This window comes from Ambystoma mexicanum, chromosome 6q, assembly GCF_040938575.1.
Source record: "Ambystoma mexicanum isolate Mex_15411 chromosome 6q, UKY_AmexF1_1, whole genome shotgun sequence".
In the NCBI taxonomy this organism is placed as follows: domain Eukaryota; kingdom Metazoa; phylum Chordata; class Amphibia; order Caudata; family Ambystomatidae; genus Ambystoma; species Ambystoma mexicanum.
Genome location: NC_090937.1, coordinates 976,623,871 through 976,639,290, shown reverse-complemented (window position 1 = coordinate 976,639,290; position 15,420 = coordinate 976,623,871). Strand labels below are relative to the sequence as shown.

Here is a 15,420-nt window from a genome sequence, read left to right as displayed (position 1 = left end):
TAAGAATGACACTGACAGCAGAGATACGTTTTTCATACTTGGTGAGGTGGGAGTTGGAGATATGCCGAGTCTTTCCCTTGAGCAGGAGGGGACTCTACCATCTCCTCTCTCCTCTTTCTTCTTCTCCTCACCACTTTTGTAGCATACAACCACACTTTCTGCATTCTTCATCTCTCCTGCTCACCTTCCCTTACTGACTCCTAACTGATTTGCTTCCCTTTTATAACCTATCAGGGTTGTGAATTGGCTCATCTAGTGATATGCTTAGCAGCTGTGTGTTCTCTGGGAGCAGACTAAATAATTGGTGCAAGCTTGGGTGGACACCACAAACTCACCAGATGAACTCTGTTGTGCAACGGTCTTCCCTGCGGTTCCACAAACTATTTCAAGGCTGGCTGGCAACATGGAATTATTTAGTGTCCTTTCAGTCGCTGGGTTCCGTGCCACCTGTGCAGCTGCCTGCAGACCACCAATGTGGTCAGTCCAGTCCTCTGTATGCAACCACAGCTTCCCGCAGGACGAAGCGGGCAAGATTCAAGGTCATGCTCATGAGCGGCTCCAGCAAACTTGTGCATCTCTCTGAATTGCCTTCATGTGCATCATATGGTCCACAGAGCTCTGCAATTGTGAAACCACATACTAGATGTTTGAAATTCTGCCAAATTTGTTTTTCAAAATTCTGGTCGCGTTTCCCAGTCCATGGTGGGGAACTTGGGCACTGGCAAGAGGGTTGATGTGGTATTCTTGGTAGGATTTCGGGGAAGGAAGGAATGCCTTTACAGACCAGCTTAGGAAAGTGTTACTGATAGATAGGGACCCCCATGATTCCGCCTCTAGGTGCAACAATGATGAACGAGCAGCAGTCACTAGCCCCCACAGTTCCCCGTTCCTCAGCATCAAGCTCCTGCATAAGACCTTGTCACAAGTACCATGCCATCCTGTATTGGAGAGAAATCTAATTTTAAGTGCACAAAAAAATGAAAACAGGAAGATGTGTAAGCCAACTGCCAGCAAATCAACCCAATCTCCCTTAGAAATCTGTGACATTTCTGTTAGCATAAAGTTTTCTACCTGGTAGGTTGAATGAGAAATATGGGAGGGTACCCTGAGTTTTTGAGGCATGGGGCTAGTGGTCAGTCTACAGTCAATCCTTAGTCTCACCATCACACTTGCACAATGCCACGTAGGTTCGGACAGCACTGTGGTGAGGTCTCATTTCATCTGCGTTTAGGAAGTATAAACAGGTCAGCGGGGTTGAACCCAGCTTTTCAAGGAGAACCATGCAAATGAAATATGCCACATTGTAAAAATGCAGTGTATGCAAAAGTGTTCTGCAGCTGCAACGTTTTAAAACCCAGGTAACTGATATACACTTTGTTATTACTTATTTGTTTTGATATTTATCATGTAAAATATCTAGTGGGAAGAACTTGAAGGCGTCAATGGTTGGGGGAGCACAGGAGTACAGGTAAGGGAATTGGGCGCCATTTTATTTTGAAACAAGAAAAGAAGAAATGATCTGCATATGTAATAGCAAGATAGTGATGATGAGGAAACAGTGCAAGAATTAGTGTCAGTGACAGGTCAAAGAGCAGCGGTGTGCCAGCAGTGTGTGTGGTGTTGCTGGTGTGAAGGACCTCCTTGTCCTTCAGTCCTGGAGCCTTTCATCAATATTGGAGCCACAACCATATTCTGCTACAATGCTCTTTCTATTTTGGTTGATTCTGCTTTTCAACTATAAACACAATGCGCATGCACGGAGCGCTGCGTGGTGTGCCAGCAGTGCGTTTGGTGTTTGCGGGATTGTGGCTCTGCAGCCTTGGTGGTCGGAAAAACTGTAGAAAGTTACCCAGCCGGTAAGAATTTAGCCTCCTATATTCCTTGGAGCCCTGGTGCTTCTCGCTTCTGGCCCGTTGTTGAAGTTCTGTCGCATCCCACTGGATATCCCTTGGCGTACATGCCATGCCGACTGAGACTATCTTAGTGAGTTACACCCTCTAGGTGGTGTGTCCTTCACCATCCTGGGGATCTCGACGGTACATGTGAGTCGTGTGGCGACTGCAGGCCGGTGAGCCTTTGAACCACGCGGCTGTTTATGAACGGGGGCAGATCAGCATGGGAACACCCTGTATAAAAGTAAATTGGATTGTGGGGAATGCATGTTCCAACAAGTACGTTTTGAGCACTCTGAGAAGGGTGCGTAGTAAGAGCTCTACATCTCAAAGAAAACTTGATTGTTCTGCATCTATTGAGTGCCGGGTGTCTGCGGGCATTATGCCTCATAGCCCGCTTAACAACCTCCGTTTGGAGTCCGCTGTTTTGCTCTTGCTCTGAAGGGTGACTATGAGCTGTGGATCCCTTGAAGTCTACTGGGTATTCGCTTTGACGGCCCAGCTGTCCATCTGATTGTGGCATTTCGTTGTCGCTGGGGTGTCTGCGGGCCTTATTGCCTTTGAGGCCCTTTTCCACTCTTTATCCATAAAAAGCGGTCTGGTGATTTCATAACATTGGCCTTTGTGAATGCCTGTTAAAGTTTAATTGGAATTGCTGGAAATCTGCAAAGGAACCCACATTGACTTTTTTGTTTCTAGGCACTGAACTCTAATTAAGGCGCAACAACTTTCTTGTTTATTGACTTTTGATTGGTGTGGGGGCGACTGCTGGCCGAGCGCCTTTGTGCCTCCTTGCCATTATTTTTCAGTAAAAAGCGGCTTTGAGTTCACACAGCATTATTACTGCTGCACGCTTCAGCAAAAGTGACGCGAGTCATTTTGAAAAGTCGGCTACTTGAGCCCTGAATTTGAGTGGTGTGGGGGTGACTGCGGTCCTAGTGCCTTTGAGCCCCCACCCCATTGTTCAGCGCAAACTGGTGATCCCACAACATTATTCCATCTGGATGCTTTTGTTAAAACTGAATTGGAGTTGCCTGAAATCTGCAAAGGAATCCGCTTGACTTCTTGTTTTTTTAGGCGCTGAACTCTAAGGCACAACTTTGATTGTGTCTAGTTGTTTACTGCTTCTCGAATTTGATTGGTGTGGGGGTGACTGCTGACCAAGTGCCGTTGACCCTCCTTGCCATTATTTTTCTGCAAAAAGTGGTCTTGGGCTCACACAATATTACTACATTTGTATATTGCAGCAAAAGTTAAACGAGAGGTTTTAAAACATAGGCTACTTGAGTTCTAAATTCGAGCGGTGTGGAAGTGTGTGCGGGCCTAGTGCCTTTGAGCCCCCACCTCTTTTTCATTATAAGTTGACTTGTGATCACCTTACACCAGCCCTCTGAAATGCTCCACCCTAAGTGGAGCAGCTGTCTTTCTAAACTTACAGAGGTATCAGTGTTCTGAGATTCGGTGTGATTTTTGTGTGATGTTTTTCTTTGGGAGGGTGATTCACTGGTAGAGTGCTATGCGACCCCTATTGTTGACTTGAAAAAAAGGTTAATGGTCTTCGAAGTTGTCGCAAACTGTGTGAGCCTCCGGCAGGGTTAAGCTTGGGTTCGCAGAGGGGGGTTATGTAAGTACCTACCTCGGTGTGCCTAAATGGGCTCGATGAGAGCAGTGAAGTGGGCACCTCCGTATGTGAGGAATTACAGCCCAAGTTTTGCTCCCATCAATCCAACATATCAGGGGGCATTGAAATGTGTAGTAACCCAGTTATACCGGAGGGTGCGATGGCTGAAGGGCCGTATGACTCATTGCCCGTGTTAAAACATTTAAATTGAAAAAAATGAATGAATGCATCAGATCAAATGGAAGGAAATGTGCAACCAAACGCTGTAGTAATATCTGATGAAGAAACGAACGAACGTGCAGATATCTTAAAGAAAATGGGAATAGAGATATTCAGGAATAAACTTAATGATGTCTCGATGATTGCTCCCGTGATAGAAGCTGAGTTGGAGAAACATATGCGGTTTTCCCTTGCGCCCTCTACCCCGGTAAATCAAAGTGGCCGGGGTATTGAAAATGTACAGCTTTTTAGTAATCCCCAGGAGGCCCCGGTCAGATTGGGTAAAGGCAGGGCTCCTATGAAGGATCATAAGGTCGACTATTCTACAGGAGACTTTTGTAATTGGAAATCTAGCTCCCCGACAGATGTACAGGCTAATTTAAAACCAATGGCAGCCTTAATGCTTTCGGACCATGACATTGGTATATCAATCCATCATTCTGAGGTGACCGCCCCTGAAGTTCACGCTATGGGTGGTCAGTATCCTCTAGACTCCCCTGAAATGAGTACCGAGCTCTCGGTAGCTTCAATGCTCTCAGGGCCCTATATAGGTACCCTAAACCTTCACCATGACGGGAGTGCCCCTGAAGTTCGTGTTATGGGTGGTCAGCATCCCTTAGACACTCGGCAATGGGTACTGATTTTTCGATGCTGACACGAATATTAAACTTGCTGGACAGAGGGCATGAACATAGGCACTCTGAAATTGGTGCTATGAAGGGCGCACTTGTTGAAATTCTATGCAAAATAAAATCGGATGGAAGGGCTCTTATTTGCCTGCGACATAGTGAATTAGCAGCTGTAAATGTGAGCTAAATTGAACCTAATTTGGCAGCATCAGTGAAGGAACTCACACAGCTTGTTACTTCTAATTCATTGGCAATCCAAAAATGTTTACAGGACATTATTGTGATCCCGCAAGACAATCAGATTAACCACAATTATCCAGGTGGTGAGGCGCCGGTTAACTTTAATGAGGTTCCCTACAGTGAACCGATCCGCATTAACTAATCTGATAGACTTGGAAGACGACCTCCATGTTAAGCATGATCAAATTCCTTCAGTGTCACCAAATCTGGAAAACACAGACACTCCGGTTGCTGTGTTGTCTCGAAAACAAAAAAAAACTGGCTGCAAAGGCATTAAAACGAGTGGCCCGACAAAATAAGTCAGAGCAAAACCAAAAAAATACAAAAATGAATTCTTGAAGAAAAATGATAATCATGCCTCCCATATTAAGGACATCTGTAACTTATCCTATGAGGACGGGGTTATTGATTTGCAACAGCTTAATACTGAGTCTAAAGCTTTATTGAATATTGAGAATGTAAACGTGGTGCCAATACTAAAATCAGATAAGGGAAAAAGCTAATTCAAAAAATCCCGGAACAACATAGCATACTGGAATCTAGTCCTCATAAGAAGGATAGGATGCTCAGTGAGGGGTCCTTTATATATAAACAACAAAAACAATCTGATTTATTAAAATTCTACCCTGCACTCGAGATAAAAAAAAGCATCAAATAGAATTAAAGGTATAGGTGGAATAACGTCCTCTAAACCACTGAAGCAGGGCACAAAAAACCCAGTGGCAAAAACTGGCTCTATGGCGATGTCTAATCCCAAAGAGAAAAGAGTTGAGTTGAGTTGAAACCTAAGTCAGTTGAAACTAATGTTCCGAGTACGCATCTTGGGAATCCAAGTAACATACCGGTAAAAGCATCGACTGTCTTAGGATCTTAGGAGCGCAGGCGGTGGCCTGTGCTACATGATGAAATCTCAAAAGTACCACCTAACTCCACTGCAAACACCTTTGAAATGAACTTAGAAGAGGCACAAAGCGAGTTTGAGATGGCCCTTTCCCCAGAAATGCCATGTATCATGGGGTGGGAATATAAGGCTGCACCAAATGGGAAATCCAATCTAAAACGTTCTGCCATTTTGAGAGCATTCCAAGCAATTCCTTCCCTAAGAACAATCAGATTGGATGCTATAGACTGGGTCCGGTTATCATCCCAAAATCAGCATCATATGATTTGCGGGTACCATTCTCAATATTATCATTTAACTGATCTGAGAACAAATGGAGGATTTCGAGTTGATTTGTCTTACTCCGTATATTTTTCCATCCGAAGCTGAAGCAAAGGCCTTTGTGGAAACACCTCCTATTAAGAGAGAGGTGCCAGGTGTTCCACTTAGGGGGCAGGTTCCTCCCCAATTTAGTGAAGATCTGCTTAAGCAATTTATGATCTTTGTGACCGCACTTACAGGGATTGTGGGATCGATTCCATCTACCCCCACTCAGTCCAACATTCAGAATCAGAATCACTACAATGACCATGTAGGGGTGACATTTATGTCATGGAACTCGTATGGCCTTCGACATTTTTTGTCATGGGCCGCCCACCTTGATGCTGACCCAGAGTTATTCTCGTTCAGTAAACAATACATCCAACCCGGTTTGTTTTGGAGGGTTATGACATTCACCATCAGCCAGCCAAACAGGGTATACAGGGGCGCCCTTCTGGGGGCCTTCCAATAATGATTGACAAAACTTGTAGAATTGTATCTAATTTAGTATTTGCTCATGAGTCCCTTCTTGTTGTGGAACTCCATTTCCCAGGGGCTATGAAGGAGGGAATTTTGGTTTTATGTTTATACTGGCATAGAATGGCATGTTCCATCTCTGATATGTGTGATTTGTTGAATCAGATCTTTGAAGAAGCGGTTTCTAGAAATTCAGACTTAAGGGTCATGGTCGGTGGGGACTTAAATTCCACCAGTTTAAACTTACGACGACCAGGAGGTGCCTCTTTTCAAGGCCCTGACTGTCTCTCTGTACTGAATGGGGAAAATGAGTGGAGTATTTTATGTCTTGGGATTTACATCTTATTAGGACCACGCAGGATACCTAAGGTTACACTTGGAGTAGAGGGTCTCCCTGCTCAATGATTGACTATTTCTTTGCATCAACTAGTTTGCACTACCCAGTGGAGGAAACATCTATTAGTGAGTGTGGATCAAGTGATCATCTGGCCTTGAAATTGAATATCTCAAAACGTACATATAAATCTGTGATTTCCTTAGCCCTTGTTGACACAGAGACGACCCCATGCTCTGTTATGCGCCAGATAATTCTTGCACTACGTCTATTACATCGGAATGCCGGAACGAAAGGCGCATTCAGGAACATTTGAAATGGATGGTACAGCGCCATCATGAGGCGGTGCCTAAGCACCGACATTGCTTTAATGAGCTAATTTTTTCTATTAGGAGAGAAAAGAGAAGGCAGTTAAGGCAATTGCGCCTAGCCAACTATGACTGGTCCATATATAAGTGCCTTAAACGCAATATCTCTCAGTTGTATCGTAAGAAGGTGAAGAAGCTTAGGTACGAACTTCATCGAAAAGATAATCAAAAGATAATATACCATCTCCTTGCTAATGATACGAGACAGGTGTGGGCTACGCTTCGAGCGATTACTGGTGCTGCTCCTCCCCTCCAGGAAGCTGCTGCATTTGCCTCAACATGGGTGACTTATATAAAAAATAAATATGCACTGCCAACCGGCCTTGAACCCATTGAACATAGAAGATTTGAATTGTTGATTTTGAAACGCTCCCCGTGGTCTTGTGAAGACATTGTCAGTGCAATTTCCAAAATGAAAGGCTCCAGGGCACCAGGGCCCAATGGTATTCCGCCTTGTCTGATCAAAGTAGATCCAGAGTTATTGGCCGATATTTTCAAAATTTTAATTTGATTCAATATATTTGTCCAGAAAAAGTCCCCTTTCTTGGGGCTCAGCGATCATCGTAACCATCTACAAGAAAGGAAAGGTTGATGATCGTAATAATTTCAGGCCCATCGCTTTGATGGATGCTGCAGCCAACATTTTTACTCTTTTGATCCTAGAGGTAATTCAGTTACATGTATCCCACTTAAAGTTGTTGCCACATTTCCAAGTGGGTTTCAGAAAACATACGGGCTGCCCTATAAACGTGTCTATTATGGCCCATTTATACGAACATAAAAAACATTTGAGAACAAGCCCTATTTCCATGGCAGCCCTTGATCTTACAGCTGCCTTTGATAGTGATTAGAGATGTGCTTTGGGAGAAGATGATTAATTTGGCCTTTCCTTTAGATCTTGTGGCTATTATTGCACTCTTACATCAAAACACTTCCTATCAAATAGGGATGTCAAAGAATGGGGCTGTAACTGACCCGATCTCTACTGAGATTGGATTTAAACAGGGCTGCAATCTTGCTGCAGTCCTGTTCAATCTCTACTTAGTAGACTTGTACGCTTAAAAGTAGAACTGATAGTGCTATATGCACTTGATATCTGTCTCTTGGAGATGGAGGGGATTCTTAATATGATACAGGGTAGAATGTTTAAGCAGGTACTTGGTCTAGCGCTTTCAATTCCAAATGTGCTCATTTGCCATGAACTGGGGATATTACCCCTTTTCAGTTAAATGGCACTGGCGCATGCTGAACACCTATGCGAAAATGCTTTCCCCCCCAAAACAAACCAAACAAACCTTCTATGAAGATTTTGCATTTATGTTGGGGGATGGCTCTGTTCCAACTATGGTAAAATTTAAAAACAAAATGGAAGAAATCTTGCAGTCTGCATTGATTAGCAAGGACGAGTTTATTGTTGGGCTTCCGTCCTGTAAGAGCACATTTCAGAAGTATTATTGGTGTTTGATGTTAGATCAAATTGGCAAGAATAAGGCATATTATGAATATGCGAAATTTCGCAGGCAATGGGGCGAGAGAGCTAGCGATTTGGAGATGTTTCCGTGTAATTGGTCGCGCAAAATGTATATGCGCTATGAACTGAAACAATTGTTGACAAATGAAAGGATTCAATATTGGAATGTAGAGGTGGGGAACTTAACACTTGGAAAATGTCAATTTTGGCACAAACTTTTGTACTTGAATCCCTAAAGCACTTGACCATATATTGTGAGCTTTTTAAGCCTTTAGATATAGGATATGTGGATCCTATCTATCTTTGTCATCCTGGATGAGCAGAGAAAGCCTATCGGAAAATTGTATGTGGGGCTATAATCAAAGGTTATTGCTTAAATTGATTAAATTACTGAATGTTATTCAAGACCATTTGGACCTAAAGAAAATCTTAATGGCTGCCAGAGAGAGCTGAAATGTTATAGACTGAGAAAACTGTCTACTCTATGGAACAATATATTGTTTTGGTTTTATGTTGTTATACGATCAAATAGATGTTGAAAATGACTTATGATAAAATGTTGAATTGTTGATTTTTATGATATTTGTATTAGTTTAGCTATGGTGTGTTATATGGAAGCATATAATTGAAAAGTGGAAACTTTTTCCTTGCTTTTTTTTATTTATTGTTAAATGATTGTTTTTGTAAAGTTTTTTTAACTAAATACAATAAAAAAGAAAAAAGAAAAGAGCAGTCATTACTTTTAAGACTGTCTGTAAATATTAGAGTGATAGGGTGTGAAAGGATAGCACTAAGGAAAAACTAAACTTGCATGGTGTAGCATTGTGTTAATAAGTGACTCTACAGTAACAGTGTGAAGCTTAGCTGAAAGTAAAGTTATGACTTTCTGCAATTGACACAGATTGTGGAGCTCATGCCCATATTACTATCGCGTAGGATTCCCTATAGTGTCAGTAACAGAGGTTTTAAAAAAAATAACATGCAAAAAAAATTATGAGTTCTGAAATTTGCAGAAGACCAACAAAATGTAGATGTTAGCATCAAGCTCATTATGCACTGTTTATTAATCTACCTTCTATACTCCAAAACCTTGAAGGGCAATGACCTTTAAGACGAGATTAAATATTTCTCAAAGGTGTTCTTGGTACATTGGCCCTCATTATAAGTTTGCCAGTCCAAGTCTGCCGGTAGGGGCAGTGAACTGCAGGCAGGCCTAGTGCTGTTGCTTCAGTGTTCCCATTCCTGTGACTGGAATGGGAACTTCCTTTTCCTCACCCGCCCGTAACATCCCAGTATTACCAGGATATTGGGCGGCGGAAATGGTAAACTGAGGTTGCCGGTAGGTGCCTGGTAGCACCTTCGGCCTACCGGCATCCTCATAATGAGATTATCTTAGAATACAAACTGGAAAATTAACAACAATAGCTAAGCACTCACCGTTCTCGACTTGTGATTCCAATTGGTCTACTGGTGTCATAGAGGGAGCAAGTTGCAGTTGACTGGTTTCAATAGTAACATCCCAAGGTGACACACTCAGAATGTCAGTCATGATGAGAAAAGGAATATCTGCATATACCCGATCTAAATGTTCAAACTATCAGAAAGAAAGAAAAGAAAGATTACATCAATTGTCTGACAGCTCAAACTCTTTGATTCAATAATGCCTCTTCCCAGAAGGGACGTCACTTACAAGAAATGATCCTATTTGCGGGCGTTAACGCTTACTAAAACATACAAGAATCACCTGAGCTGGATCAGATATAAAATGTAACGGCAGCAGAGTCACAAATAACATCAGATACAGTCCTAGCTGCTAAGATCAATATTGTTAGTGCACTCATGCCAATGATTACGTCAAAAGAGGCACAAGGAGTTATTCCAGAGGATCTGTCAAACTGTACATCTCCTCCACAACGGATATTGTTTAACGTTATCACTAACGGCATCTTCAGAAAAATGTAAAAGGCAAAGACCCTGATTTGCAATGGGCTGTTCTAACAGACGGTTTCCTTCCTTAATGTTACAACGTATTTTAATGTAATGTTAATCTATGCTAACACTCTGCTTGGGATGTTTTTCCAAATTCTTTGTCATTAGATACCAGGCAGGGGACAACTTGCCATTTTATTTTGCATAATGTCATGTATTTCCATGATACAGCCAACTATTGTCCGTTCAACAATAAGATGGATCCCAATTCACATAGAAATTGTTGTGGAGGGCATTTTGTATAGAAATAAATTCAGTAATCCTGCTCACAACTTTTTTTTTACAAACTACTTTTTTTATTTTCTTCTCAAGAGCATAGGTTACAAGCATGCATAAGAAAACCAGTGTAGTATTTTAAGCATTCTTCTTACAGTCAGTGTTCCTTTCTTTCTTAAGTAAGTTCTTGAGTATAACAATTAAACAATTATTCCCCCCCCCCTTTAATTTCCATTATTCTCTTATTTTTTTAAACAGATTTATTTCCCTTAGGCGATACCGTATTCCAAGCCTAGTAAGTGCAATATTACATTTCTTACAACATTGTCCTATTTACTCTTGTTGCTATATCGTATATTGTCCTGTATCTCTGGGGTTTTCCCCTTTTTTGTTTCATTTTGCCCCCCTAGGTCTTCCCTCCCTCAACCTCCCCCACCCCATGGCCATTCTTACTGGGTTCTCGAGTCCTTTGTTGTCTCTTTCTGGTTTTCTCGTCGTGCTGTTTTTCTCCCTCTCTCTCTCCCTGTTCTGGATTGTCAAGTGATAGATATATTTCTGAGAGTCCGTGGTTCATAGAAATGGGCTTCCCTGTCTCTGACAAAGTCTCTAAAAGGGGACCATATGGACAAGTATCTCTGGTATATGCCTGTTCTTATGGCAGTTACCTTCTCTATTGCCATTACTCCATATATTTTCACCCACCACCATGGTGTCGTCAGGCCCTCTAGCGTTTTCGACCGTTGTCCCAATGTCATTCGTGCTGCTGATAATAAGTGTGTTATTAGGCTGGCCATGTGTCCCGGTGCTGCGTATAATCCCTCTGCCTCCGCTCCTAACAGGATCACCTTAGGTGAGAGCGGCAAGTCCCTGCGAGTAATGTCTTTGATGTGTCAGCGCAGTCACATTGAGATGATGATTCAGTAACACTTTTGCTTTATGCATCAGATGCCACCCTCTAATTGAAGCTGGGGTTGGTAGCCACCTTTGTCTACGAGAAATACTTTCATAGCTCCATGAAGACACCGTATTTTAGAGTTTTTACGGTTTCCAGTCCTCCATGCTGCCCTTCTTGTTAACAACCGGAGAAGAAATATCAAGTACAGAGGAGGCATGATCATATTTGGAGCGCCATTGCACAAACGCAATTAAATGTTACTCTGTGTAAGCAAACTACAAGAAATATGCGGACAAGAAACTCATTTTGGCATAGACTACAACATTAGAGATAGGTTCATTTTTTTTTTTTTTATCAATCAATTTTCAGTTAGAGCATAGATAATTTGCATCAAAACAATCTCAATAACAACTGAGAGACCACTTCCCTGACCCCTCCAAAACTCGGAAAATGCTTGCTTCTTTAAACAGCAGAAGAATAGACAATTATATATAAGAACAAAACACACTTTCGACGCAGTCTGTTGAACTGGCTACGAACTAATGACGTTCATCAACAGCCGCTAACCTACTTGTACAACTGACCTGCGTACATTCCGACTGATGTGGAACAAGTTACTTACCTGTAACTGTTGTTCTCCAGCATGAGTCTGGCATGGATTTACATGCTCATAAATATTCCCCGTTGTCAGGCTGGGAATCCTCGGTAAAGAAAAAATCAGTATCAGTTTCGTTTCTGATCTGTCTTTCTTAGTAGTAACCAATCACTGGTCTCTGGGTCATACTGCCCCAGCCAATGACTGCCCTCTCCCTAAGCCCCGCCCCTGCCAGCCATCCTCAGATTTGGTAGCACGTAAAGTGGCAGTATGACCAAGTGAAGAGCCGCAGAGGGGTAGGAGGGAGGGTTCGCATGTGAATCCATGCCAGACCCATGCTGGAAAACAACAGTTACAGGTAAGTAACTTGTTCCTTCTCCAGCATGGGGTCTGGCATGGATTCACATGCTCATGAATATAAGAATACATAGTAGTATACACATGCACAACCACGGGAGGTGACAAAGGCTCAACATTAAGCATTAGATAGGCTCAACATTAAGCAACTCTTACCTCCTCACCAGGCCCACCTTCAGGTGAACAGGTTGCGCAGCACTGCCTGACCGACTCTGGACTCCTCCCTGATATCCCAGTCGACGCAGTAGAATCTCGTGAAGGTGTGCATCGACCTCCACGTACCAGCCCTGCAGATGTCCAGCAGGGGCAACCCAGACAAGAACGCAGTGGTAGCAGCGATCGCTCTGGGCGAATGGGCTCTCGGACGGCCAGGCAACGGTCGGTTTGCCAACCGGTGACAGTGCATGATGCAGCCAGAGAGCCATCTGGAAATGGAAGCCTTCGAGAGAGCCTTCCCTTGGTTCACAGGTCCAAAATTCGCAAACAGCTGTGATGTCTTCCGAAAACTCTTCGTTCGGTCCACGTAGAACTTCAGTGCTCTAGCTACATCCAGCGAGTGCAAAGTCCTCTCGGCCGGCGATGAAGGCAATGGGAAGAAAACTGGTAACACCAAGGGCTCGGTGAGATGAAAGTCTGACGGCACCTTGGGCATGAAGTAGGGTGCGTCCTCAGCAACACCCTCATCTCGTGAAAAGACAAGTATGGAGGGTTGCAGGATAGGGCCTGAATCACTTCCACGCATCGTGCAGAGGTGATGGCCACAAGGAACGCTGTCTTCCACGACAGGAACTTCAACAGGGCCGAATGCAAAGGCTCGAAGGCAGGCCCATGAGCCTGGTCAGCACCACGTTGAGCTCCCACACTGGGGCTGGAGCCTTCACCGGCGGAAACGATCGGAACAGTCCTTTCATAAACTCCTTCACCAGGCGATGAGACCACAGGGATGACCGTCCTGCAGTTCTGGTGTATCGGGAAATCGCTGCCAGATGTATCTTGATGGAAGCATGAGCTTGGCCAGCGACAGTAAATACGGCAGCACTTGAGGGGCCGTAATCCGTAGAGGGTTAATCTTCTGTGCATGGCACCAGACAGAGAACCTCTTCCACTTGTGTCCGTAGCACTTGAGAGTTGAGGACGCCCTGGCCTTTGCAAGAACCTCTCTGCAGTCCGCCGGGATATCGTACCCTCCAAACTCTAGTGCTGCAGGAGCCAGGCCTGCAAGTTCAGCGACTCCGGGTCGTGATGAAGGATGGCGGCTCCTTCTCTGGAGAGAGCATCTGCGTCTGTCGACAGTTTGACTGGTGGGGAAGCTGACAAGTCCAGAAGGTCCGGGAACCAGATCTGCCTCGGCCACGCCGGTGCGGCGAGGATCATCCTGCACCGGGACCTCTTGAGCTGGTTGACGAGTCGCAGTAGCAACAGCAACGGAGGGAACGCATACAGGAACAGGCCGTCCCAGGGGAACGAGAAAGCATCGCCCATGCTCCTCGGCTGGGGAAACCTGCTGGCGAACCTCTGGCACTTGGAGTTCGTCGCCGTCGCGAAAAGGTCGATCTGGGGTTTGCCCCATCATTGAAAGGGTTGATCCACTTGATTCTGACGCAGTTCCCACTCGTGGCACGAGCGCAGCTCCCTGCTGAGTGAGTCGGCGATTGTGTTGTTTGTCCCTGCCAGATGAAAGGGTACCAGAAACATCCCCTGGGCAACGGCCCTGTGCCACAGATCCTGGGCTTCTTTGGACAGGGCCGGGGATCTTGGTCCTCCCTGCTTCCGGATGTAGAACATCGTGGTGGTGGTGTCGGTGAAGTTCCTCACCACCTTGCCCTTGAGGGACGCGAGAAACGACCTGAGGGCCCAGAACACTGCTCGGAGCTCCAGTATATTGATGTGGAGCATCCTCTCCTCCGGGAGCCAGAGGCCTCTTGCGTGAAGATCTCCGGTGTGCGCTCCCCACCCCTCCAGGGAGGCATCCGTTGTCACCGTCACCTGATGTGCTGGGATCTGAAAGTCTGTGCCCGCCGCGAGATGCGCACGGGTGCCCCACCACCGAATTGCTTGGCGGAATACTTTGTTGAGCGAGATCTTGTCCTTGAAGCTGCCCGCCGCTTGCATCCAACGGGCGTCGAGGAACTCCTGTACAGGGCGCATCTGAAGCCTGCACAGGCACACCAGGTAGATGCATGAGGACATCATCCCGAGAAGGGACTTGAAGGACCTTACCCTGGCCACGTCCGTGGCCAGCAGAACCTGCAGCTTGCCCAGGATGGCCTTCGTCCTTTCCTCCAACGGCGAGGCCAATCGCGCTACTGTATCGAGCTTGGCTCCCAGAAACAGTGCGACCTGCGACGGAGCCAGGTGGGATTTGGGGAAGTTGATGGAGAATCCCAGGTCTGTGAGCAGCCGGACGGTCTTCGATGTATGTTCGACAGCGAGTTCCCTTGTTCTTGCTCGGATGAGCCAATCGTCCAGGTAGGGGTAGACGTGTATCCCCTGCAGGCGCAGCCGCGCCGCCACTGGCGCTAGGCACTTGGCGACTACCCTGGGCGCCGACTTCAATCCGAATGGGAGGGCCTTGAACTGGTAGTGCTGTCCCTGGACCACGAACCTGAGAAACTTTCAGTGTCCTTTTAGTATGGGGATGTGAAAGTACGCATCCTCCAAATCCAACAACGATAGGAAGTCGCCTTCCTCCAGCTGGCCCAGCACGTGCTGGAGGGTGACCATCTGGAACGTCTGTGCCTTGATGTATCTGTTTAGTCGATGCAGGTCCAGGATGGGACGCCATCCTCCTGTCTTCTTTCTGACAAGCAAGTATCTTGAGTATACTCCATAGCCCCGGAGCCTCTTTGGTACGAGCTTGATGGGTCCTTTCTTGAGCATTGCCCTTAACTCTAAAAGCAGTTGAGAGACGTGGTT

At 45.1% G+C, this 15,420-nt stretch overlaps 1 protein-coding gene across 2 annotated transcripts in view; it reads right to left on the bottom strand.

The window, feature by feature from the left end:
• The window catches only part of TRAPPC11 (trafficking protein particle complex subunit 11), a 1,974,021-nt gene that overhangs the window by 389,929 nt on the left and 1,568,672 nt on the right, over window positions 1-15,420 (bottom strand). For both annotated transcript variants that reach the window (XM_069631477.1, XM_069631476.1), the window contains exon 25: window positions 9,890-10,046. In XM_069631477.1, coding sequence (XP_069487578.1) covers window positions 9,890-10,046 — 157 coding nt within the window. The remainder of the gene's footprint in view (window positions 1-9,889; window positions 10,047-15,420) is intronic.